This window comes from Jaculus jaculus, chromosome 7 (genome assembly GCF_020740685.1).
Source record: "Jaculus jaculus isolate mJacJac1 chromosome 7, mJacJac1.mat.Y.cur, whole genome shotgun sequence".
Taxonomy (NCBI): Eukaryota; Metazoa; Chordata; class Mammalia; order Rodentia; family Dipodidae; genus Jaculus; species Jaculus jaculus.
This window is the reverse complement of record NC_059108.1, coordinates 69045691-69069125: the sequence shown is the minus strand read 5'-3', so window position 1 is coordinate 69069125 and position 23435 is coordinate 69045691. Positions and strand designations below refer to the sequence as shown.

Below are 23435 nucleotides of genomic sequence, written 5' to 3'. Positions count from 1 at the left end.
GCTAACGTGGGTCCTGGGGAATTGAGCCTCGAACCAGGTCCTTAGGCTTCACAGGCAAGCGCTTAACCGCTAAGCCATCTCTCCAGCCCTGTAAGCAAGTGCCTTTAACCACTGAACCATCTTCCCAGCCCTAGATGCCTTTTTTGGTTTGTTTCTGAAAAACCAAAAAAAAAAAAGTAAGATAGGGCTGGAGAGAGAGCTTAATGGTTAAGGTGGTTGCCTGCCAAGCCTAAGGATTCATATTTGACTCTCCAGATTCCACATAAGCCAGAAGCACAAGGTGATGCAAAGTGCAAGGTAGCCCATGTGCACTAGGTGGCATATGCATCTGGAGTTTGATTATAGTGGTTGGAGGCCCTGGTGCGCCAGTTCTCACTTCCTCACATTAAAACAAAACAAAACTACAACAAAACAGGGCTGGAGAGATGGTTTAGCAGTTAAGGTGCTTGCCTGTGAAGCCTGAGGACCCAGGTTATATTTCTCAGTACCCACGTAAAACTGAATGCCCAAGGCGGTACCTATGTCTAGAGTTTGCAGTGGCTGGAGGCCCTGGCATGTCCATTTTGTCTCTGTCTCAAAATAAATAAATAAAATATAAAAAAATAAAGAAAAACCTAGGTCAGTCTATTGGGCTTGCCTCAACAACAACAACAACAACAAAAAGATTAAACCAGGGTCGTGTTAGCACATGCCTTTAACCCCCACACTTGGGGAGGCAGAGGTAGGAGAATCACTGTGAGTTTGAGGCCAGCCTGAGACTACATGGGGAATTCCATGTTACACTGGGCTAGAGAAAGACCTTGAAAATTGAAGGAAAAAAAAAAAAAAAAAGGAAGATAAGAATTCCCAAATACAGCCGGAGAGATGGCTTAGTAGTTAAGGCACTTGCCTGCAAAGCTAAAGGATCCAGATTCGATTCCCCAAGACCCAGTAAGCCAGATGTACAAGGTGATGCATGTGTCTGGAGTTCATTTTAAGGGGCTGGAGGCCCTGGCACACCCATTCTCTCTCTTTCTCTACCTCTTTCAAATTAAAAGAAAAAAAAAAAAAAAAAAAGAATTCCCACCGGGTGTGGTGGCACATGCTTTTAATCCCAGCACTTGGGAGGCAGAGGTAGGAGGAGCTCCAAGAGTTTGAGGCCACCTTGAGACTACATAGTGAATTCCAGGTTAGTCTGAGCTAGAGTGAGACCCTACCTTGAAAAACAACAAACAAACAACAAAAGAAAAGGAATTCCTGCTCTTTCTGGCCTGGGCTTCCAAGATGACAAAAGAAGAGGAGGAACAATGGTGAGCCCAGAAAGGCTACAGGCACATGCAGCCTGTCCGCTGTACTAACTGTGCCCAATGCATGTCCAAGGACAAGGCCATTAAGAAGTTCATCATTTGGAACATAGTAGAGGCTGCTGGGATATTTCCGAAACAAGTGTCTTCCATACTTATATTCTCCCCAAGCTCTATGTGAAGCTGCATTACTGTGTGATATTGTGCAGTTCACATCAAGGTGGTTAGGCATCTCCAGAAGCTGAGAGGACTGAACACCAGCACCCAGGTCTAGACCTGCTGGTGGTGCTGCTCCATGCCTGCCACCAAAGCCCAAGTAAAGGGTGGGTTCTAGCTGGACAATGTAGGAAGATCTCCCTGAGTTCGAGGCCACCCTGACTACACAGTGAATTCCAGGTTAGCCTGGGCTAGAGCAAAACCCTTACCTTGAAAACCCAAAAAACAAAAAAAGAAAATTCCCAAATAATTCACCCTCCTCACGTGGGAGGCAGAGGTAGGAGGATTGTTGTAAGTTCGATGCCACCCTGAGACTACAGGCCAGCCTGGGCTACAGAGAGACCCTACTTCAAAAAACCAAAATAAAAATAAAAATAAAAAAGAAATATAATTCACCCTCCTAGCCACAACTTCAACCTAAGAATTTTGTCATACATATGCAAAAAAGGGAAGATGTTGCAAAAGCATGTGGCTAACCAGAGTCAGCTTCATTTATGTTCCTTCTCCTTTGCTGTAGTTACTAGTCAAAACTTTTTTTTTCCAGCTCCCAGTATAGTTTTTTTTTTTTGTTGTTGTTTGTTTTTGAGGTAAGGTCTCACTCTAGCCTAGGGTGATCTGGAATTCACTATGTTGTCTCAAGGTGGCCTCGTTTGTCTCAAGGTGGCCTCGAACTCACGGTAATCCTCCCACCTCTGCCTCCTAAATGCTGGGATAAAGGCGTGCCCCACCACTCCCAGCTCCAACATACTCTTTTTATATACAACCCAAAACTCCTTTACCCCTGTATTACCTTGTTTCATCGGAGACACTAGGTTAAGCACTGGGTCCTCCAAGATGTGACCTGGGACTTCTAAGGGCTTAGTTTGGCAAAATTGCGATGTAATTAGGTGATTGTCTTAACAGGTGACAAGGTTATAGCCGAGATTCTGCCACTCCTAGTAGCAAGTTTTCCTGGGTACCTTTTCCTAAAGGTATCTTTAATACTCACAAGTCCTATGCTCTACCAAAAATGCAGAGTCAAGACTTGTAACACCAGTAACATTGCAAAGCTTCACTGTCAACTGTTAAAAAGGCCGGGCGGCATGGGCTGGAGAGATGGCTTAGCGGTTAAGTGCTTGCCTGTGAAGCCTAAGGACCCTGGTTCGAGGCTTGGTTCCCCAGGTCCCACGTTAGCCAGATGCACAAGGGGGCGCACACGTCTGGAATTTGTTTGCAGTGGCTGGAAGCCCTGGCTCGCCCATTCTCTCTCTCCCTCTAATCTGTCTTTCTCTCTGTCTGTCACTCTCAAATAAATAAATAAATAAATAATTTAATAAGTAAAAAAAAAAAAAAAGGCCAGGTGTGGTGGCGATCACCATGAGTTTGAGGCCACCCTGAGACTACATAGTGAATTCCAGGTCAGCCTGGGCTAGAGTGAGACCCTACCTTGAACAACAACAAAAAAAAACTCTTAAAAGGCACCAGGACTTTGCAAATGCTAGTGTCCTTCCTAGTCCATGTCCCTAAGTGTTGTCCCACATTCTGCCACCACCTCCCACTTGCTGCTGTCAGCCATGGTCAACGCCACCCTGCTCTTTGTTTGTTTTTCAATATTCTTTAACCTTGCCATTTGATGATGAACTTTTTTTTTCTCATCAAGGCAATGACTCACGGTAGCCCAGGCTAGCCTGGAACTCACTCTGTAGTTCCAGGATGGCTGATTGTGGTGGTAAGAGACCCTAGAGCAACCATACACATATACACGTGCAAATAAATAAATCATTTTTAATGAGGTAGGGTCTTACTCTAGTCCAGGCTGACCTGGAATTCACTATGTAGTCTGAGGGTGGCCTCGAACTCACAGCAGTCCTCCTACCACTGCCTCCCAAGTGCTGGGATTAAAGCTGTGCACAACCACCCTCAGCTCCTATCTTCCTTTTTTAAAAAAAAATATTTTATGGTGATCTTGGGACTTGCTGGCTAGCCAAATTGTTGAGCAGATCCAGGGAGAGACCCTGGCCCTAAAAATAAAAAAAGAGGCAACTAAGGAAGACACCTAATGTCAATCTCTGGCCTTCACATGTGTATGCTTGCTTGCATACACACGTCAGTCATACGCACACACCAAATGTGGGAATTGAAGGCTATGAAGAACTCACCCACACAATGCACTGCTCATGAGACCTTCAGAGTGCTAGGATACCAGGTAATATGATTAGAACATGTATCTCTTGTAGAGCTATCAAATCTCTGCTAAAGCAGTACTGGCTACATTCAGTTAAAATGACTCATTTTTGGCTGGGTGTGGTGGTGCACACCTTTAATCCCAGCACTTGGGAGGCAGAGAGGTAGGAGGATCACTGTGAGTTCAAGGCATGCCTGATAATACATAGTGAATTCCAGGGCAGCCTGGGCTAGAAAGTTTCAGTTTCATGATTGAGCAAATAGGACCTTGGGCTACACTTTTATTTCTGGTCTGTTGAAGGGCAAGTCCCTCAAGCAGTGTGCCTTTCCGTCAGACTGGTCTTTGAAGGTCGGCATGTCTCTGTAGAGGGGCAATATTGGCTTTAAAAAAATGTCAAAGATGGAGCCGGGTGTGGTGGCACATGCCTTTAATCTCAGCACTCAGGAGGCAGAGGTAGGAGGATCACCATGAGTTTGACACCACCCTGAGACTACATAGTGAATTCCAGGTCAGCCTGAGCTAGTGAGACCCTACCTCGAAAACAACAACAAAAAGCCTTTCATCTGCTGGGCATGGTGGTGCATGCCTTTTGATCCCAGTACTAAGGAGGCAGGCCAAGGTAGAAGGATTGCTGTGAGTCTGAGGCTAGTCTGAGACTACATGGCAAATTTCAGGTTAGCCTGGGCTTAGAGTGAGACCCTACATCGAGGGAAAAAAAAAAAAAAAATGAAAACCCTTTAATCCTGGCACTGGGTGCCTGAGGTAGGAGGATCACCAGCCTAGCATCATAGAGTGAGTTCCTGGTCAGACTGTCTAACAATAATACCTTGCTTCAAAACAAACACAACCCCTCAACAACACCCCCCCCATGATAAACCACCTTTTAGCTTTAATCAATATGAAGCACTTTCAGACCTTTTCTTTTTGTTTGTTTCTTTTTTTTCTGAGGTAGGATCTCACTCTAGCCTAGGCTGACCTGGAATTCACTATGTAGTCTCAAAGTGGCCTCAAACAAGGCTGTCCTACCTCTGCCTCCCGAGCTGAGCTGTGGGATTAAAGGCATGTGCCACATCACACGGGTCCTTTGTCTTTGTAGTTTTGTTAAGGTAGCTTTTAGCTCGGGATCCTCTTGCCTCAGCCTCCTGAGTGTTCAAATTACAGGCATGTTTCATCAGCTTGGCTCCAGATCTTCAAAAAAAAAAAAAGTATATATATATATATATATATGTGTGTGTGTGTGTGTATATATATAATTTATTTATTTAAGGGGGGATGGGGAGGTTGAACATAGGTGTTCCAGGGCCTCTAACTGCTGCAAATGACCTCCAGAGGCATGTACCACCTTGTACATCTGGTTTACCTCTGCTTCCCAAGTGCTGCGATTAATCTATTAAAAAGTTTCTTTTCTTTTCTTTTTTTTTTTTTTTTTTGAGGTAGGGTCTTACTCTATCCCAGGCTGACCTGGGATTCGCTATATAGTCTCAGGCTGCCCTCAAACTCAGACGGTCCTACCTCTGCCTCCCCGATTGCTAGGATTAAAGGCGTGCGCTACCACGACCAGCTTTTATTTTAAAAATTTTTAAATAAACCTCTTTAAAAAAATTATTTATTTGAGAGCTACAGACACAGAGAGAAAGAGGCATAGAAAGAGAGAATGGGCGCGCCAGCGTCTCCAGACACTGCAAACGAACTCCAGCCGCGTGCACCCCCCTTGTGCATCTGGCTAACGTGGGTCCTGGGGAATCGAGCCTCGAACCGGGGTTCTTAGGCTTCACAGGGAAGCGCTTAACCGCTAAACCATCTCTCCAGCTCTTACTTTAAAATTTTTTTTTTTTTTTTTTTTTTTTTTTTTGGTTTTTTGAGGCAGGGTCTCTGGCTCAGGCTGACCTGGAATTCACTATGTAGTCTCAGGGTGGCCTAGAACTCACGGCGATCCTCCACGGCGATCCTCCTACCTCTGCCTCCCGAGTGCTGGGATTAAAGGCGTGCGCCACCACGCCCGGCTTACTGTATCCCAGACTGGCCCCTAACTTGTAGCCAGATGATCTTGAACTACTAATTCTTGGGTCTCCAAGTTAGTTGGGTCTCCAAATTAGTGTTGGAATTAGACATGTACCACCGTGACCGACCCATATTTCTTTAAGTCTCAACACTGTTTTGCTAGGACTGTGCAGATGAAGCGTCTCTGGGGCACCTTTTTTTTATTTATTTGAGAACGACAGACGCAGAGAGAAAGACAGATAGAGGGAGAGAGAGAGAATGGGCGCGCCAGGGCTTCCAGCCTCTGCAAACGAACTCCAGACGCGTGCGCCCCCTTGTGCATCTGGCTAACGTGGGACCTGGGGAACCGAGCCTTGAACCGGGGTCCTTAGGCTTCACAGGCAAGCGCTTAACCGCTAAGCCATCTCTCCAGCCCTGGGGCACCTTTGCTACGGACATTTTTGGTTACGTGTTGCCTCCTGGCGGTGGCTCTGCGGCTCAGCTCCTTCCCAGCCTGGTGGAGACCACTTTCAGGAAGCTGACGCAACAGCTGCTCCTGGGGGCGGGGCGTCGGGAACCCTGGTGGAGAAATAATGTCGGGGTGCCCCACCCCCGGCTCCGAGCAGGCGCTGCCCCTTGTAACCCCGCTGCCCACGGGACTTCCCGAACCTGGGTCTCTTCCAAGTTTCGGCTTATCGTCTGCGGGCTGAAGGCGGGGGTGGTGGTGCTGGGTGCTGGGTTTTAAGGGCTTTTTGCTCAGTCTTTAGGGCGGCCGGCTGGAACTGGATTGGGAGGGAGGGAAGAGGAAGCTGAGTGTTCCCGGGGCGGAGGACGTGTCTTGTAAGGGTATCCGCGGTCATTTTCCCTTCCTGAGGCAGTGTAATTGTGCGAGATGGGGGACAGGGCAGATGGGTTGCGGGGGCTCGTGGTTCTCAGACCTTTGCTTCCTTCGCCTGCACACACCACCACACGCTTCTTGGAGGCGGGGGACGGGAGGACGGGGCGGGGTCCTGGTCGCGTACGACAGTCTGTTGAATTTTGGGGTGGGGATAGAGGCATCAAGACAAATGGTTTCTTGAGTTTAAGGCTTAATAGTAATGGGGGAGAGAAAGAAAGGGGAGAGAAAGGAGCAGTGGGGAGGATGAGGGAGAGATAAGGTGGGGGGTGGGCGCACCAGGCAGCAAGCAAATGGGCCCAAGAGAGGGAGAGGGAAGCAAAAAGAGGAGAGAAGGGGGTTGGGGTGCACTTACCAGGGCTGGAAAGTCCAAGGGGAAGAGGGCACCAGTGGCAGGCGGTTCTATGGGCAGTGGAGGGTAACAGTCCTGCCTTTCCTCTTCTCACCCGGAGAAGTATCCTCAATCCCCATAATAGGAGGTGGCCCCAGTCTTGACCTTGTCTGAACATGGCCAGATAGGAGAGAACTCTGGGACCCCCGTACAGACTGCAGTGGCCCCCATCCTTCTGAGCTACTCCAGGGCGATGGGACACAGACCTGGTCGGATCTTTAGTAGGGGAGATTTTAGGGCCGCAGTCCCGACCAGGCCACGAGGGAGCAGGAACTCAATGAGAGACGGTGGCGCCTCTGGGAAAGCGGTGGCGGCTAGGTAGAGAGTAGGACAAGGGGCAAAGGTGAGGGAGGCTGCGCGGGCAGGGGGATGGGAAGGAGCCCACACAGGGGTGTTGCACGCTCTTCTTGAACCCACTCGGTTTTAGAGTGAACCAGTCTACGTATTCCCTTCTGCTTCTTCACCCTCTGGTGGCATCTCTCTTTCGACACATCCAGGCTGCCCCCTGGATCGGTTGGATCGTTTGGCTGAGCTTGTGGGTGTGAGATAGGGCAGCCTGGGGAAGGCTTTCTTCTTTCTCCCCCCCCCCCCCCCCCCCCCCCCGCCCCGTAGGGTCTCACTCTAGCCCGGGATGACCTGGAATTCACTTTATAGTCTCAGGGTAGCCTTGAACTCACAGTGATCCTCCTACCTCTGCCTCCCGAGTGCTGGGATTAAAGGCGTGTGCCACCACGCCCGGTTTTTCTCTCTCTCTCTTTTAAAAAATTTTATTTACTTTTTATTTGAAAAAGAAAGAGGTAGAGAAGGAATGGGGCCTTTAACCACTGCAGACAAACTCCAGATGCATGTGCCACCTTGTGCATCTGGCTTATGTGGGTACTGGGGAATCAAATCTGGGTTCTTAGGCTTCATAGGCAAGCGCCTTAGCCGCTAAGCTATCTCTCCAAACCTCTTTTCTCTCTCTCTGTCTTTTAGTTTTTTGAGGTAGAGTCTCATTCTAGCCCAGGCTGACCTGGAATATGTAGTCTCAGGGTGGCCTTGAACTCATGATGATCCTCCTACCTGTGCCTCTTGAGTGCTGGGATTAAAGGTCTGTGCCACCACGCCAGGTTTTTCTTTTCTACTTTTAAGACTATTATTTATTTATTTGAGAGGAAGAGAGAAAGAAGCAGATAGAGAAAGAATGGGCGCATGAGGGCCTTCAGCTGCTGCAAACAAACTCTAGACACATGTGCCACCTTGTGCATCTGGCTTAGGTGGGTCCTGGGAAGCTGAACCTGGGTCCTTGGGCTTTGCTGGCAAATACCTTAACTGCTAATCCATCTTTCCAGTCCCTTTAAAAAAAAGTTAGTTGGGCGTGGTGGCACCCGCCTTTAATCCCAGCACTTGGGAGGCAGAGGTGGATGGATTGCTGTGAGTTCGAGGCCACCCTGAGACTACACAGTGAATTCCAGGTCAGCCTGGGCTAGAGTGAGACCCTACCTCGAAAAACAAAAACAAAAAAAGTTATTTATTTGAAAGTGACAGAAAGGCAGAAAGAGAGAGAGAGAGAGAGAGAGAGAGAGAGAGAGAGAGAGAGAGAGAATGGTTGTGCCAGGGCCTCCAAGCCACTGCAAAGGAACTCTAGATGCATGTGCCCCCTTGTATCTGGCTTACATGGGTCCTGGGGAATGGAGCCTCAAACCAGGGTCCTTAGGCTTCACAGGCACGCTCTTAACCACTAAGCCATCTTTCCAGCCCTCCAGTCCCTTATTTGAGACAAGGTCTCCTTGTATTACAGGCTGGCCTGGAGATGGCTGTGTAGCCAAGGATGATCTTGTACTTCTCATTTTCCTGCCTTCACCTCCCAGTGCTGGGATAACTGGTGTGCACACCCAAACTGGGGTTTATGCTATGATGGAACTCAAGACTTCACACATTCTGAACAAGAACTCTACCATCTGAGCTACATTCCTAGTCAATGAAGTCCTTTTTTTTTTTTCATTAGTGAAACAAGTCAATTTTACTTCTTCCTTCCCCACCAATTTCCCTCCTCTCCTTTTCCTCCCTCCTCATCTTTATGTAGCCCAGGGTGGCCTCTTACTGATTATGTCATTATGGACTAAGGCTGACCTTGACTTCCCCAGTCCTGGGATTACAGGTATGCACTGTCACTACCCCTAGCTCTAAATTTAAATTCGTGTGTATGTATGTGTGTTGCTGGAAATTGGTACCAGGAATTTATGCATGCTAAGTAAGTTCTCTACCACTAATCTTACACTCAGCCCTAAAAGTCTATTTCAAACCATTCTAAGCCTGCCAATGAAACTGCAAACCATAATCCCTCCATTAAAGCCGTTATGGAAAAGATTTAAGTATGTGGGAATACTTAATTCTAAGGACCCAGAGGGCAAACTCAAGGACCTCCCCAGGAGCCTTTCCTGGAAGGAATAGCATTGACCATTGACTTATTCATACAACAAACATTTATTGACGGTCTATATGAGCCCTGTACTGGAGGGCACTGTGATGAAAGACTTTATGATGCTGCTAATGGGGGAGGTGACTACCAGCAAATTACACCAGGAATGAAAAATTACACTGGGAAGAGTGTTCCCTGCAGGTAAGATAGGCAAATAGGCTTTTCAAAAGCTCAGAGATGGGAGCAAAGTTTCTGTGTGGCAACAGCAGGGAGTCCCGTGCGGAACCAGACCTGTAAGATTAAGAGGCAGTTGGGAAGCAGACTGGTTCTAAAAGGCCATTACATTTTCCTTGGGGCAATTCAAATTTGGTGCCAGTGAAGTTGGATTTCTGTGGCTTTTGATGATGTGCATTTTGGCTCATATCTAGTGACTGCAGAATTCTTGACCCCTGGACCACCTGTCTGTATGCAACAAGCAGGTGCAAATTGCAGGATGTGGTCTAGAGACCAGCTAGCTGACAGCAGCAGTCACACCTGGAATCCTGAAAATGCATATTGTGCCATGAAGTACCACCCAGGACCCATTAATGCTATTGTCTACATTTTCAGTGGGTTAATATGTTCACCAAGAAGTGTCTACCTCAAAATTGCATGTGATGAATTCCTGTAATGATCTCTAATTCTGAATGGAAAGAGATTCAGTTTGTATTCCAAGATTGATATCCCCCCACTTCTGCAAATATTCAGAATATATTTAAATAACTGCTCTGAAAGGGCATACCAACTCATGAATGTGTCCAGAGTGCCCCAGGTTACTCTACTCTACTCTACTCTACTCTACTCTACTCTACTCTACTCGAAGTAGTGTCTCATTCTAGTCCAGGCTGACCTGGACTTCGTTATGTAGTCTCAGGGTGGCCTCAAACTCACAGCGATCCTTCTACCTCTGCCTACCCGGTGCTGGGATTAAAGGTGTGTGCCACCATGCCTGGCTGCCTAGTTGGTTCTTGTATGGCAACTCAGACACATGTGTTAACATCCCCAGAACCAATTAGGAATTTGAGCTTTGACTGGGCTTTGCTGGGTGTCTGAGCACATGCTTGGCCTTCCTTGGCATACATTATCTTTGGCTTGCTAGTTTAGGGCCTGAGATGGCACAGGAACTCTTGAGGTAGGACTGCATAATTCCACTGTCCTGATCATGGGATCATAAGTAGTAAGGGGGTGTTCAAGTGTTGGGGGTGAGTAGGAAATGGAATGAAGAATAGGCTAGGAGTTGTAGGGTGCTCAGGAAGGCACCTTAAATGGCAAGAAATACTGATTAGTGCTCAGTAAACTAGGGCAACAAAGAAGATCAGGGGCTGATGTGGGGAGGAGGAGGAGGAGGAGCTGAGAAGTTGTCTTGGAGACCAGCAGGCATGGAGGTCTTCCCTGTCTGACCAGGCAGTCTCATCTCCTGCTGGTCCCCTGGCTCCTCCCCACTGCTGGCTAGAGTCACATATGTGTTTTCCTGTTTTCCATTTCAGTCACTTTGCCTTTCTGTCCTCGGTCCACATCGGCCACAGAAGGAGCCACTACCCCTGACTACCCTAAGTAGCACCCCTACCCCAGCGTGCTGGTAGCTCCCCCTCTCCATTCCCCCCCCCCCCCAGCCAACCAGGTCTCAGGACAGGTAAGAGGTGGGAAAGGAGGGACATTGGGAGAATTGGGAAGCTCAGGGGGAGGATGGAGTGAGTGCTGAAAATTAACAGAAAGGAGACCCAAGACCTTATTTCTTATCCCAGCCCTGGCCCTTCCTAGACAGAATTTTCTCTGCTTAGAGACTTCAGTCCTGGCAGTACTAATAAACAATAAAATCTTTCTTATCCCCACCCCCACTTTTTTTTTTTTAAAGGGACAGTTGTAGTGAAATGGAATGTAGAAAAACAAATGGAGAACTGGAGAGGGAGCGACTGATGGTCTAGCATAGAGCGATGAGGTACCCAGCCCCAGTGTGTATCTATGTTGTTTCTGTTGTTAGGGGAGGCCATACAGACCAGTTGGTATGGGAAAGCGCTTTTAATCCCAGCATTTGGGAGGTAGAGGTAGGAGGATCACTGTGAGTTTGAGGACACCCTGAGACTACAGAGTGAATTCCAGGTCAGCCTGGGCTAGAGTGAGACCCTACTTCAAAAAATGAAAGAGAGAGAAAGAGAGAAAGTGTCCATGGGGAAGAAAGTGTATTCTCACAGTAGCTCACTGATCTTGATTGGGGAGCCAAGATCCTGACCTGTGAGCTGGTTCCTGGAGGAAGTGTGTTATGTGTGTGTTGCTGTGAGAAGGTGGGGGAATCATGGTGCGGCTCCACTGGCTGCTTAGACTGGCCCTGTGTGTTGGAGGTCCTAGTGCCTGTTTCCCTGGACCCCTGACTCTGAAACTTCTTCCCTGGGCTGTAGGATGAGTATATTATTCTGGAATTTCTACGAGGTCCTCAAAGTAGAGCACTCCGAAGGCAGAGGAAGATGCCAAGGGGTTTCAAGGCCTGTGTAAAACTGTCCGTTCAGCAGTGTGAGGTGCTGCTTGTCCCACACTCCCCAAATGGTGGTGGAAGCCTTACTGAACCCTTGCCTCCTAGTTGGAGAGGTTTAACTGGAGTCCTTGGGAAGGTGATCCCACTTGTAGCATTTCCTGGTGAGACCACTAGGGTCTGCTGTTTGCTGGAGTGAGGCAGATCTACCTCAGTACTTGTGACTTGTCTGTCTGAAGCTCAGCCCAGCACACTTTTCTCCTTGCACTTCCTTCTCCTCCCCCCTTCTCCTTTGTTCCTTTTCTTGGTGCCAGTGAATTGGATTTTTTAAAAATTATTATTATTATTATTATTATTTTGCAAGGAGAGAGGGCAGAGAGAGAGAGAGAATGAATGAATGAATGAATGAATGAGAATGGGTGCACCAGGGCCTCTTGCTGCTGCAAATGAACTCAATTCCAGATACATGTACCACTTTGTGCATCTAGCTTTACGTGGGTACTGTGGGATGGAACCCAGATCATTAGGCTTTGCAGGCAAACGCCTTAACTGCTAAGCCACCTCTCTAGCTCAAAATTTAATATTTTCATTTATTTATATGGGGAAGAGAGAGAGTATGGGCTATGCCAGAGCCTCTTGTTACTGCAAACAGACTCCAGGAGCATGCATCATTTTGTGCATTTGGTTTTATGTGGGTACTAGGAAATTGAATCTGGCTTGGCAGGTTTTGCAAGCAAGTGCCCTTAACTGCTGAACAATTTCCCCCAGCCTGAATTTGATGGACAGGTATTATGATGCTTGTTTGTGTGTTTTCTGGATCCTTTAGTGGGGGGCATCTAGCAACCATAGCACCCTAGGTGGAATTGTGGTTACTTCTCATCCTTGACCAGAATGAGAATGGGAGGAGTGGTAGGAAGGCAATGACCAAGCTTTAGCCTAGGTTGCAGGCTGAAGGACTGCAGAGGCTTTCTGCCTCCTTTCCTTTCTCACTTCCTCTCACTGTAGCCCAGGCTGATCCAAATTTCACTCTGTAGCCCAGGTTAGCCTGGAACACTTGGCTACCTCAGGGTACTGGAATTATAAATGTTGACACCCAGTATAGTGGTTCTTTGTAATCTAATCATATCTAATCTAATCTAATCATTAGGCAACTCATTAGAGAACCACCTGGAGTTCTTTCCCTGTTTTAGGGGGAAACAGCAGAGACTAGGGCAGGTAGAGGTGGGAGTTGGAGAGGTAGCAGAGTTCTGTGGTTAAGAGTGTGTGCTTAAGCCGGGTGTGGTGGCGCACGTCTTTAATCCCAGCAGGGAGGCAGAAGTAGGAGGATCAGGATCACCGTGAGTTTGAGGCCACCCTGAGACTCCATAGTGAATTCCAGGTTAGCCTGGGCTAGAGTGAGACCCTACCTCAAAAAACCAAAAAAATGAAAAAAAAAGAAAGAAAGAAAGAAAGAAAGAGTGTGGCTTGGGATCTTTGCTGCCTCCCTCCCCTGCCATGAACTTTTTACCTGCCTCCTGGAGCTGCAGAGAGGGTTTAGTGAGATGATACACAAAAGTGATTAGTAGAGCATCTGGCTTGGGCAAGGGCTCATCAAATGCCTGCTATTACTATTACAGCAGCAATTAGAGGCATGCTAAGAGAAAATGACCAGGTACTCTAGATGGATTTTTCCATATGTGTGGGCTGGCTTGGAGAGCACGGTCTGGTAGGGGGAGGCTAATTCCAAGGCGTCACATCCTGGTTTAGATAAAGATTTGGAATGGGAGTGTGAGGCATAGAGATAACTGCCTCCTGGGTTCTTTAAATTTCTGTTCTCTTGTAGAATAACCAGAGGGAAGGTGTAAGAAGGGACAGACAGTTGGATTTCAGAACAGGCAGGGCATATTTATGTTGTCAGGAGACCCCAAATACCATCTAAAGTAGACTATGAAGATAGAATAAATAGATTTCCAAAGAAAGGAACTTTCTGTGCTTATTTTGAGGCTGTCTAGCATAGCTTAGTGAAATCTTTTTATTTTCCCTAGTGTTGTGGAGACAGGGTTTCATTATCTAGCCCTTGTTGACCAGGAATTCACTCTGTAGCCCCAGGCTGAACTCATGGTCATCCTCCTAATTCAGCCTCCCCAGCAGGCTGGGACTAAAGGCATGTACCACCACCACACCCAGCTTTAATGAACTCTTAGTTCTCCTTTTTTAATTCAAAGTAGTTCTCATTCTAGCTCTAGCTGACCTAGAATTTATTATGTAGTCTCAGGGTGGCCTCAAACTCAGTGATCCTCCTATCTCTACCTCCAGAGTACTGGGAAAGGCATGTGCCACCAGGCCTAGCTCCTTTTTTTTTTTTTTTTTTTTTTTTTTACACAGGGGGTTTCATTCTGTAGTCTAGACTGTCCTCAAACTAATGATGATCCTTCTGCCTCAGCCTCCTGAGGGCTGGGATTATATGCATGAGACACCGCACCTGGATATATATAATTTATATGTGTACATGTGTGTGCATGTGTTTTTGTATTAGTGCAGACATGTGCATGCATGGTCTGTATGTCTCTTTTTTTGGGTGTGTGTATATATTTTCAAGACAGGTCTCACTCTATCCTGGGTTGACCAGGAACTCACTCCTTAGCCCCAGCTTGGCCTTGAACCCTCATGATAATCCTCCTATCTCAGTCTCCTGAGTGCTGGGACTAAAGGTGTGCACTACCGTGTCTGGCTTGCCTCCATATATTTTAAAAATTGTTGTTTCTATTTGGAGAAGCTTATAGAAATTTTCAGCTACTCCAGTGATCTTGGTATGTATATTTAAGGATGAAAGAGCACACAGGGGGATGGAGTTGTAGCCAGAGGTTTGGTCTTATTTCTTGCCCTTGCTTCCTTTGAAATAGCTTGAGGCTTAGACTTTGGGTTGATCTGCATGGGGAAGTGTGCAGAGTTCTCATTTTAGGACACCCTATCCTAGGGTTAGGAACTGACTACTGTTGTACTTCCTCTAATCTCAGCATGTGAACAAGTCTTTGTCACATTCTGGAATTTTCCTGCCTTTCTTAATTGTTTGGGGCGAGAGAAAAGTGAGGCTAGGGTGGGAAACAGAGAACGCACAAAAAGGACTGACCTGTCCTTCTTAACTAACTTGCTAGAGCACCCAGGATTACGGGAACCACACCCAGTTGGCTGTCATTTCTTTTCTCCCCCCTCCTGACGAAGGAGATTCCTGAGAGAGTGCCTTCTTATCACTGGAAGTGCTGAGCACAGAGCTCTGAGCTGTCCCTTTTGCAGATGCAAAGGCCCCTGAACCTTGGACCTAGACAGTTGCTTAACACTCCTCTCCTTTTCCTCTCCCCTTCCTTTGTGTGCTCCCTCCACCCTTCTTGACTAGGCACTTGTCTGGTCCTCCCTTTCACTCTAGTTGAAAGGAGGAGCCGTTGGACCACTGTGGACGACTGTTCTCAGAGGGTGCGTCTCCGTGACTGCTGCGGGAATCTGTTTATTATAAGCAAGGCCAGGGAGTGAGTGTGTATCCTACCCTGTCCTTTGTGGTAGTCCCCTTTCTAACCTCTTTCTGCTGTTCTGCTTTGTCCACTCACTTCCTTGCTGGGCAACTCTTGCTCTAGTGTTTCTCCATTTGCCTGACTAGGCATTACTGTTTTTCTCAACTGTCTTTAGCTGTGTATTTCCAGGCATCTCCTGACCAGGTTCAGCTTTTCCCTTTCCATGGTTTAGGTTGGTATCACCCCTAGCAGCTGCCTCCTGTGCACATTTGGGTCATCCTTCTCTCATTCCTACTGTTTAGGTGTTGCAGCTATGTGGATGTGAGGGATTTGATGGCAGGGGGCCATGGAACACTAGAGACTGGGACAGACAACTGGGAAAGGGAAAAGTATGAAAAGAGAATAAAGGGTCCAGATTTCATGTGTTTTCAGGCAGTCCCTGTTTGAGCTGGATGTGGTGGTGCATGCCTCTTTAATCCTAGCACTTGGGAGGCTCATGTAGGAAGATCGCCTTGAGTTTGAGGTCAGCCTGGGCTAGAATGAAATCTTGCTTCAAAAACCAAAACAACAAAAAGGAGGATTAACCTTCTCTTGTTCAGGATGGGTGGGGCTGCCTAGACTTTGCCAGGATTGAGGATGCCAGCTGATAGTTGTTCATGGATGTTCCTTAGAAGAGGTAGCTTTGAGAGTTTCCAGCAGGAGCTCTTTGACCTTTTTTGGTTTGCGACAGCTAGAGACCCTGGGAAAAGAGCAGCATTGTGAGAAAATCCCACAGATTAGGTGCTTGCAAGGCTGGTCCCTCATGGTGCGTCTCAGAATAGGGGACATTTGAGACTGAAATTAGAGGGAAGACAGGCTTTTTTATTTTTTGGAGTTGGGTGGGGAGAGGAGTGATAAGGCATAAAGCTTAGGAGTGGTGGTGCACACTGTTTTTATTTTTATTTTATTTTTTTAGGTAGGGTCTCACTGTAGCTCAGGCTGACCTGAAATTCACTATGTAGTCTCAGGGTGGCCTTGAACTCACAGTGCTGGGATTAAAGGCATGTGTCACCATGCCTGGTGGTTCACACCTTTAATCATAGCATTTGGGAGGCAGAGGTAGGAGGACTGCTATGAGTTTAAGGCCACCCTGAAACCACATAGTGAATTCTGTACCAGACTCTATATTGAAAAACAAATCAAATAAGCAAAAAACTCAGGCTCAGACTATTATGGTGATAGCTGAGAGCTACCATCCTGCCCTTGCCTTTCTTGTATCTCCTCAGGCACAGGATTTAGTTGTTTGATAAGTCAGGTGTGTTGTATCCTCCTAAAGATGAGAGGCAGATGCTTTCCTTCTAGGGAAATCTGAGTTGGGGTTGAGCCAGCCAGAGAAGTCTTCAAAGGTGGGAGGCAAGAGAGTGTTTTTCAGGTGTGGAATGGGCTGCCTATATTACCCCTGTGAGGTTGGAGGGAAAAGGTGCTATATCTAGTTACCAATCACCCAACCATCTTTCTTCCCTAGAGGGCAATGCCAGGAAGCTGGTGAAGGCTTTCTTCCTCTTCCACCATGGTCAACAGCAGCAAGTATGAAGTGGCTGCCCAACATGAGGCAGATGCCTCCACCTTGGGTGATGGGAGCAGCCAGGGGGCCGAGCAGGTAAAGCTGAAGAAAGAGATCTCGCTGCTGAATGGCGTGTGCCTAATAGTGGGAAACATGATTGGCTCCGGTATCTTTGTCTCCCCCAAGGGTGTGCTCATGTACAGTGCTTCCTTTGGCCTCTCGCTGGTCATCTGGGCTGTTGGGGGCATTTTCTCCGTCTTTGGGGCCCTTTGTTATGCTGAACTGGGCACCACTATTAAGAAATCCGGGGCCAGCTATGCCTACATCTTGGAGGCCTTCGGGGGACTTCTTGCCTTCATCCGCCTCTGGACCTCCCTGCTTATCATCGAACCCACCAGCCAGGCTGTCATTGCCATCACCTTTGCCAACTACATGGTGCAGCCCCTCTTCCCAAGCTGCAGTGCCCCTTACACTGCTGGCCGCCTGCTGGCTGCTGCCTGCATCTGTAAGTAGGGATGGGCCAAGAGTGGTGGGGTGGAAGAGGGGATGTGAGTCCAGTCAGGAAGGAAGAAGATGGGAAAATGAAAGCCTTTGATAGTACCTAGTTTTCAGTATGGTAAAATTAATGTGTACTGCATAGTCCAGTGAGTGCCTAGGTAGAGACCCCGAGTTCAATCTTCATTGGACATACAAAACAAGTTTTGTCGCCGGGTGTGGTGGCGCACGCCTTTAATCCCAGCACTCAGGAGGCAGAGGTAGGAGGATTGCCATGAGTTCAAGGCCACCCTGAGATGACAGAGTTAATTCCAGGTCAGCCTGGACCAGAGTGAGACCCTACCTTGAAAAACCAAAAAGAAAAAAAAAAATTTGTGTGAAAACTCAATTCAATTTATTTATGTTTTTATTTCTTTCTTTTTCTTAGTTAAACAATTTTAATCAGTTTTAACAGTAAGTAGTAAAAGTGCAATTACATGGAAAGCCCGCATTTTACTGTTGGAATGGTCTTCTCTGTCTTGTAAGGTGTTAAGGGTGGGACCCATTCGTGAATATTCTTTCTAGTGGTGGAATCTGGTACATACTGTCATGGAGTGCCAGTCATGTTGAATTTATGGTTTGTCCAAATGAATTTATGAGCAGTGGGTGGTTTTGTTGTTGGAGGGTTGTCAGTCAGGCAATAAAGCCAGCAATGTCACTCAGGAGGCACCATGCTTCCATCCACACCCCCAAGTGTATTTTAATTTAATTTAATTTTTATTATTATTTTGGTTTTTGAGGTTTCGTTTCTCACTCTAGTCCAGTCTGACTTGGAATTCACTATGTAGTTTCAGGGTGGCCTCGAACTCATGGTGATCCTCCTACCTCTGCCTCCTGAGTGTTGGGATTAAAGGTGTGCGCTACCATACCTGGAATTTTATTTTATTTATTTTGTTTTTTACAAGGTAGTATCTTGCTCTAGCCCAGGCTGACCTGGAATTCTCTATGTAGGCTCAGGGTGGCCTTGAACTCACAGTGATAACTCCTGCCTCTGCCTTTCAAGTCCTGGGATTAAAGGAGTGTGCCACCACACCTGGCCGATACCCAGTTTTATGTAATTCTGGGAATCAAACTTAGAACTTCATGAATATTAGCAACTACACTACATACTCAGCCCCTACATTTATTTTTATTTTTATTTATTTTCATGTGTGTACGTGCACACCAGGGCTTCTTGCAGAGGTTTGCATCATGTTTTGGGTATGGCTTACATGGGCAGCTTGTGAAGTGAACCTGGGCTGGCAGGCTTTGCCATTAGTGCCTGTAACCACTGAACAATCTTCCCAACCCCCCCTTGAATTTTATTGAGTGCTTTTTTTTTTGCATTTATTAATATGATCTCTTGGTTAAATTGATCCATGGATCATGTGTACTGAGATGTGTATGTAAAAATTTTTTGTGGTATTAGGGATTGAACCTAGGACCTCATAAGTGCTAGGAAGGCACTCTATCACTGAGCTGTACCCCCTGCCTGATTGTATATGTGGAAGCATCTTTGCATTCTTGGAGTAAGTCCTCCTTTGATCTTAGTGTATAATATATATATATATGTAGTGAGTTCCACAACAGAAATGAACAGAAGACCACCCAAATAAAATTTAAAAAGGAGTCTTTATTCAGGCTGGCCAGCATCTGTCTCTCCATAGCTGGATGCTGAAGAAGGGAACAGCAACAGTCTATCTCTACAGTGAGTTTTTTTTTAAATTTAATTTTTAATTTTTTGGTTTTTCGAGATAGGGTCTCACTCTAGCCCAGGCTGACCTGGAATTCACTCTGTAGTCTCAGGGTGGCCTTGAATTCATGGTGCTCCTCCTACCTCTGCCTCCTGAGTGCTGGGATTAAAGGTGTGCGCCACCATGCCCAGCTACAGAGAGTTTTTAAAGGTAAAAACCACATTCCTGTCCTTTACTCTTCAGTTATTCTCCCCTACCCCTAATTAATTTTGCAAGAACAAGTAAGCATGGTTTACAAAAGTAGAATTTGGTGGTCAGCACAGAGCAAACACCAGATGTTGGTATGCAGCATGTACTGGGGACCAGGTTGCCTTGACTTTAGGGAAAGACTAACACCAGATATCTTAGTTACTGTTCTGTGTTGATTTTTTTATTTTCCTATAGTTCCTGGAGAATGTCAAGATGGCTTCCCTTAGGTCTGTTGAGGTTGTTGCATATACATATATGTATGTGTATATATGTATATGTGCGTGTGTGTGTGTGTATTTTAAGATATTTGGCCCAGACTGGCCTTGAATTTGTGATCTCCTTTTTAATTTACTGGCCTCTGCTACTGAGTTTTTTCCTTCTGATGCAGAAGCCCAATCATTTGCAGCTAGGATCCACGTATGAGGGAGAACATGTGGGGCTTGGCTTTCTGGGCCTGGGTTACCTCACTTAGTATAATCATTTCCAGATTCATCCATTTTTCTGCAAATTTCATGACTTCATTTTTCTTTACCGCTGAGTTGAACTCCATTGTATAAATGTGCCATATCTTCATTATCCACTCATCAGTTGAGGGACATCTAGGCTTGTTCCATTTCCCAGCTATTATGAATTGAGCTTCATGGTTGAGCACGTACTTCTAAGGAAATGAGATGAGTCCTTAGGTTATATGCCTAGGAGTGCTATAGCTGGGTCATATGGTAGATTAATTTTTAGCTGTTTTAGGAACCTCCACACTGATTTCCACAATGGCTGGACCAGATTGCATTCCCAACAACACTGTAGAAGGGTTCCTGTTTTTCCACATCCCCACCAACATTTATGATCATTTGTTTTCATGATGGTAGCCAATCTGACAGGAGTGAGATGGAATCTCAATGTAGTTTTAATCTGCATTTCCCTGATGACTAGGGATGTAGAACATTTTTTTTTTAAATTTTTATTTATTTATTTATTTGAGAGCGACAGACACAGAGAGAAAGACAGGTAGAGGGAGGGAGAGAGAATGGGTGTGCCAGGGCTTCCAGCCTCTGCAAACGAACTCCAGACGCGTGCGCCCCCTTGTGCATCTGGCTAACGTGGGACCTGGGAAACCGAGCCTCGAACCGGGGTCCTTAGGCTTCACAGGCAAGTGCTTAACCGCTAAGCCATCTCTCCAGCCCAAGAACATTTTTTAATATATAGAATCATGTCATCTGCAAATAATGATAACTTGATCTCTTCCTTTCCATTTTGTATCCCTTTTATGTGCGCCTCTTGCCTTATTGCTATGGCTAAGACTTTCAGTACTATATTAAATAAAAGCGGGGAGAGTGGACACCCTTGTCTTGTACCTGATTTTAGTGAAAAAGCTTCCAGTTTTTCACCATTTAGTAATATGTTGGCTGTAGGCTTGTCATAAGTAGTCTTTATTATATTGAGGTATGTTCCTTCTACTCCCAGTCTCTGTAGGACTTTTATCATGAAGGGATGTTGGATTTTGTCAAATGCTTTCTCTGTGTTTAATGAGATGATCATGTGGTTTTTGTCCTTCAGTTCATTTATATAATGTACTATGTTTATCGATTTGCATATGTTGAATCATCCCTCCATCTCTGGGATAAAGCCTTCTCTCTCTTTTATTTTGATATCATCTTTTCTTCTTACAAGGATCATGTGTAGGTAGTACCAGGTACTATGAATTCATGGATATTCAGGCCATTTTGTATCTGGAAGATTACATTGTAAGCCCTTCCTTTGGCTTTTATATTCTTTCTGTCCCCTCTTCTGCAATGGACCCTGAGCCTTGGAGGGTGTGATAGAGATGTCTCAGTGCTGAACATTCCACTGTCACTTTTCAACACTAATGGTGCCTTTTGAGTCATCCCAGTGGTCACTGCCATCTGAAAACAGAAGTTTCTCCAACCAAAAGTGAGAGTAGCAATAATATATGTTTATGAGTATTAAGAAAAGTGCTTATAGGGAAGTTTGGTGAACATAATATATGTAATTAGCCAGACAAGAGCAGGTGTTACACTCCTAGGGCTCATGACCTCCCACACCATAGGCTTTTGATTATGTTTTCAGCACCAAGTATGTATTTGCCTGCTTCCAGTCCAATTAGAGAGCAGTTAGTTTCCCCATAATAGACATGCTACTATTGCATAAGTTGGCTCATTTGGCCATGTTGGCCAAGCTTAAGGCTTGCAATATCCACTGTTATTTATCACCAATGATGACTTTTCTCTCCCATAGGGTTGCATGCAGTGTAGCTTTTTCCAATTTTCTGTCAGCTGGTCTATAGTGAGGATGTTTTTAGCTCAGTTCCAGTTTGACTTTTCAGTGATCTTTAGCGCAAGCATTTGGAGTCTTCAGCAATAGGCTCTTACCATCTATTTCTGGTGGGAAACCAAGAGCCTTGGCAATGGCCTTACTGTTTTGGAGGTATTAGGGACCTCCCTGGCCAACAACCCACTGGAAGCTATCCTATCCCTTGCATTGAATTTTTTCTAGTAAAAATCTATGGCTTCTGGGTGTGCCATTATCCAGTGTTATTCATAACATCTTTTTTTTTTTTCCCCTTACTCTAGCCCAGGCTGACCTGGAATTCACTATGTAGTCTCAGGGTGGTCTCAACTCATTCCTCTGCCTCCCAAGTGTTGGGATTAAAGGCATGTGCTACCATGCCTGGCTTCTGTTTTTTTTTTTTTTTTTTTGGTTTTTCAAGGTAGGGTCTCACTCTAGCCCAGGCTGACCTGGAATTCACTCTGTAGTCTCAGGGTAGCCTTGAACTCACAGCAGTCCTCCTACCTCTGCCTCCCAAGTGCTGGGATTAAAGGCGTAAGCCACTATGCCTGGCCTAGCTACTTAAATTTTGATTAACCCCCTCCATCCTTTCTTTATTCAGTCTCTTCCCCTGACCTCACTTAGGTCTTTACACCCCCAGTAATCTGTTCAACTACTTATATATATACAATACCATCCCCTTAAGTCCTCCCCTCTCCTCCCTCCTTTATTTATGTCTTGGATTGACCTCTGTATTTCATTAAATTGGTGTCCTGTGTCTTCTTTCATTCCTTTGATTTCTTCTTTGACTTCTTTGAGCATATTTATAATCATTCTTTTGAAATCTTTTTCAGGCATTTCCTCTAACTCATTCTCAGTGGGTCATTTCTGATGCATTCATACTTTTTGGTGGATTTATATTGTCATGATTTTTGGTGTTTCTTGTGTTATAATGTATATATTTTTGCATCTTGGATTAATTTAATGGTTGAACTTTATAGTTATATGCAGTATTATTAGGTGTATCAATCAATCTGATGTTATATATCTTCAGGGTAGAAGCTTAAGGTGTTAGGTGTGGCTCTCAAGACTCCCAGAGTATCTACAAAAGTCACCCTAGGTGTTGGGTTTGCCTGCTATGAGAGTATTCAAGTAGGCTAAGTGGAACAAAATACAGGCAGATTCTAAAATTTAACTAAACAACGTACACTTTCAATGAAAAACAGTACAGAATATTTATGCAAGAGTAGGTATTATGACAACCAGATTCTCTAACAAAGTTACTGCCTCTTAGGGTATGTGTTGCCCTACACCCTTAATACCAACTAGTAGGTTAAGATATCTGGTTTGTAGAGGGTTCCAAGTCAGCCTGTAACCAAGTGAGACCCTTTTCTAATGTACAACAGAAGAGGAAACAAATAACAAGCCCAAAATATAGATTATTTAAGAATGGAAAGTCTTAAACCTATCATTTGAATCAGCCACCAAAGAGAAATGATAGCCTATGTCCATATAAAGAATTGCCCATGACTGGTCACAGCACTTTTATTTGTATCAGACCCAAACTAGAAGCAACAGAACTTCTACCAGCAAGAAAATGGACAAGAGCACTCTAGAATATCAAATTAATAAAATACCACTCACAATAAAAAAATAAGGATCGATACACAGATCAACACAGATAAATCTTCAAATAGCTATGCTGAGTGAAATGAAATAGCGAAAAGTACACACTGCAGGATTGCACTTATGAATCCACTGTGGAGAACAATTGTTGATGGAGTAGAGACAGGGCAGGAAGGGGCAGTGGGAGCAACTGCATAAGAACACAA

The 23435-nt window shown here is 45.6% G+C and overlaps 1 protein-coding gene across 3 annotated transcripts in view; it reads left to right on the top strand.

The window, feature by feature from the left end:
* The window catches only part of Slc7a7 (solute carrier family 7 member 7), a 127609-nt gene that overhangs the window by 10052 nt on the left and 94122 nt on the right, over window positions 1-23435 (top strand). The window contains exons 1-2 of one of the 3 annotated variants that reach the window (XM_045154836.1): window positions 15182-15286; window positions 16826-17369. In XM_045154836.1, coding sequence (XP_045010771.1) covers window positions 16871-17369 — 499 coding nt within the window. In that variant the 5' untranslated portion in view covers window positions 15182-15286; window positions 16826-16870. Of the gene's footprint in view, window positions 1-15181; window positions 15340-16825; window positions 17370-23435 lie in introns of those variants that run through there. The other 2 variants (XM_045154837.1, XM_004661780.2) reach the window with 2 other exon arrangements.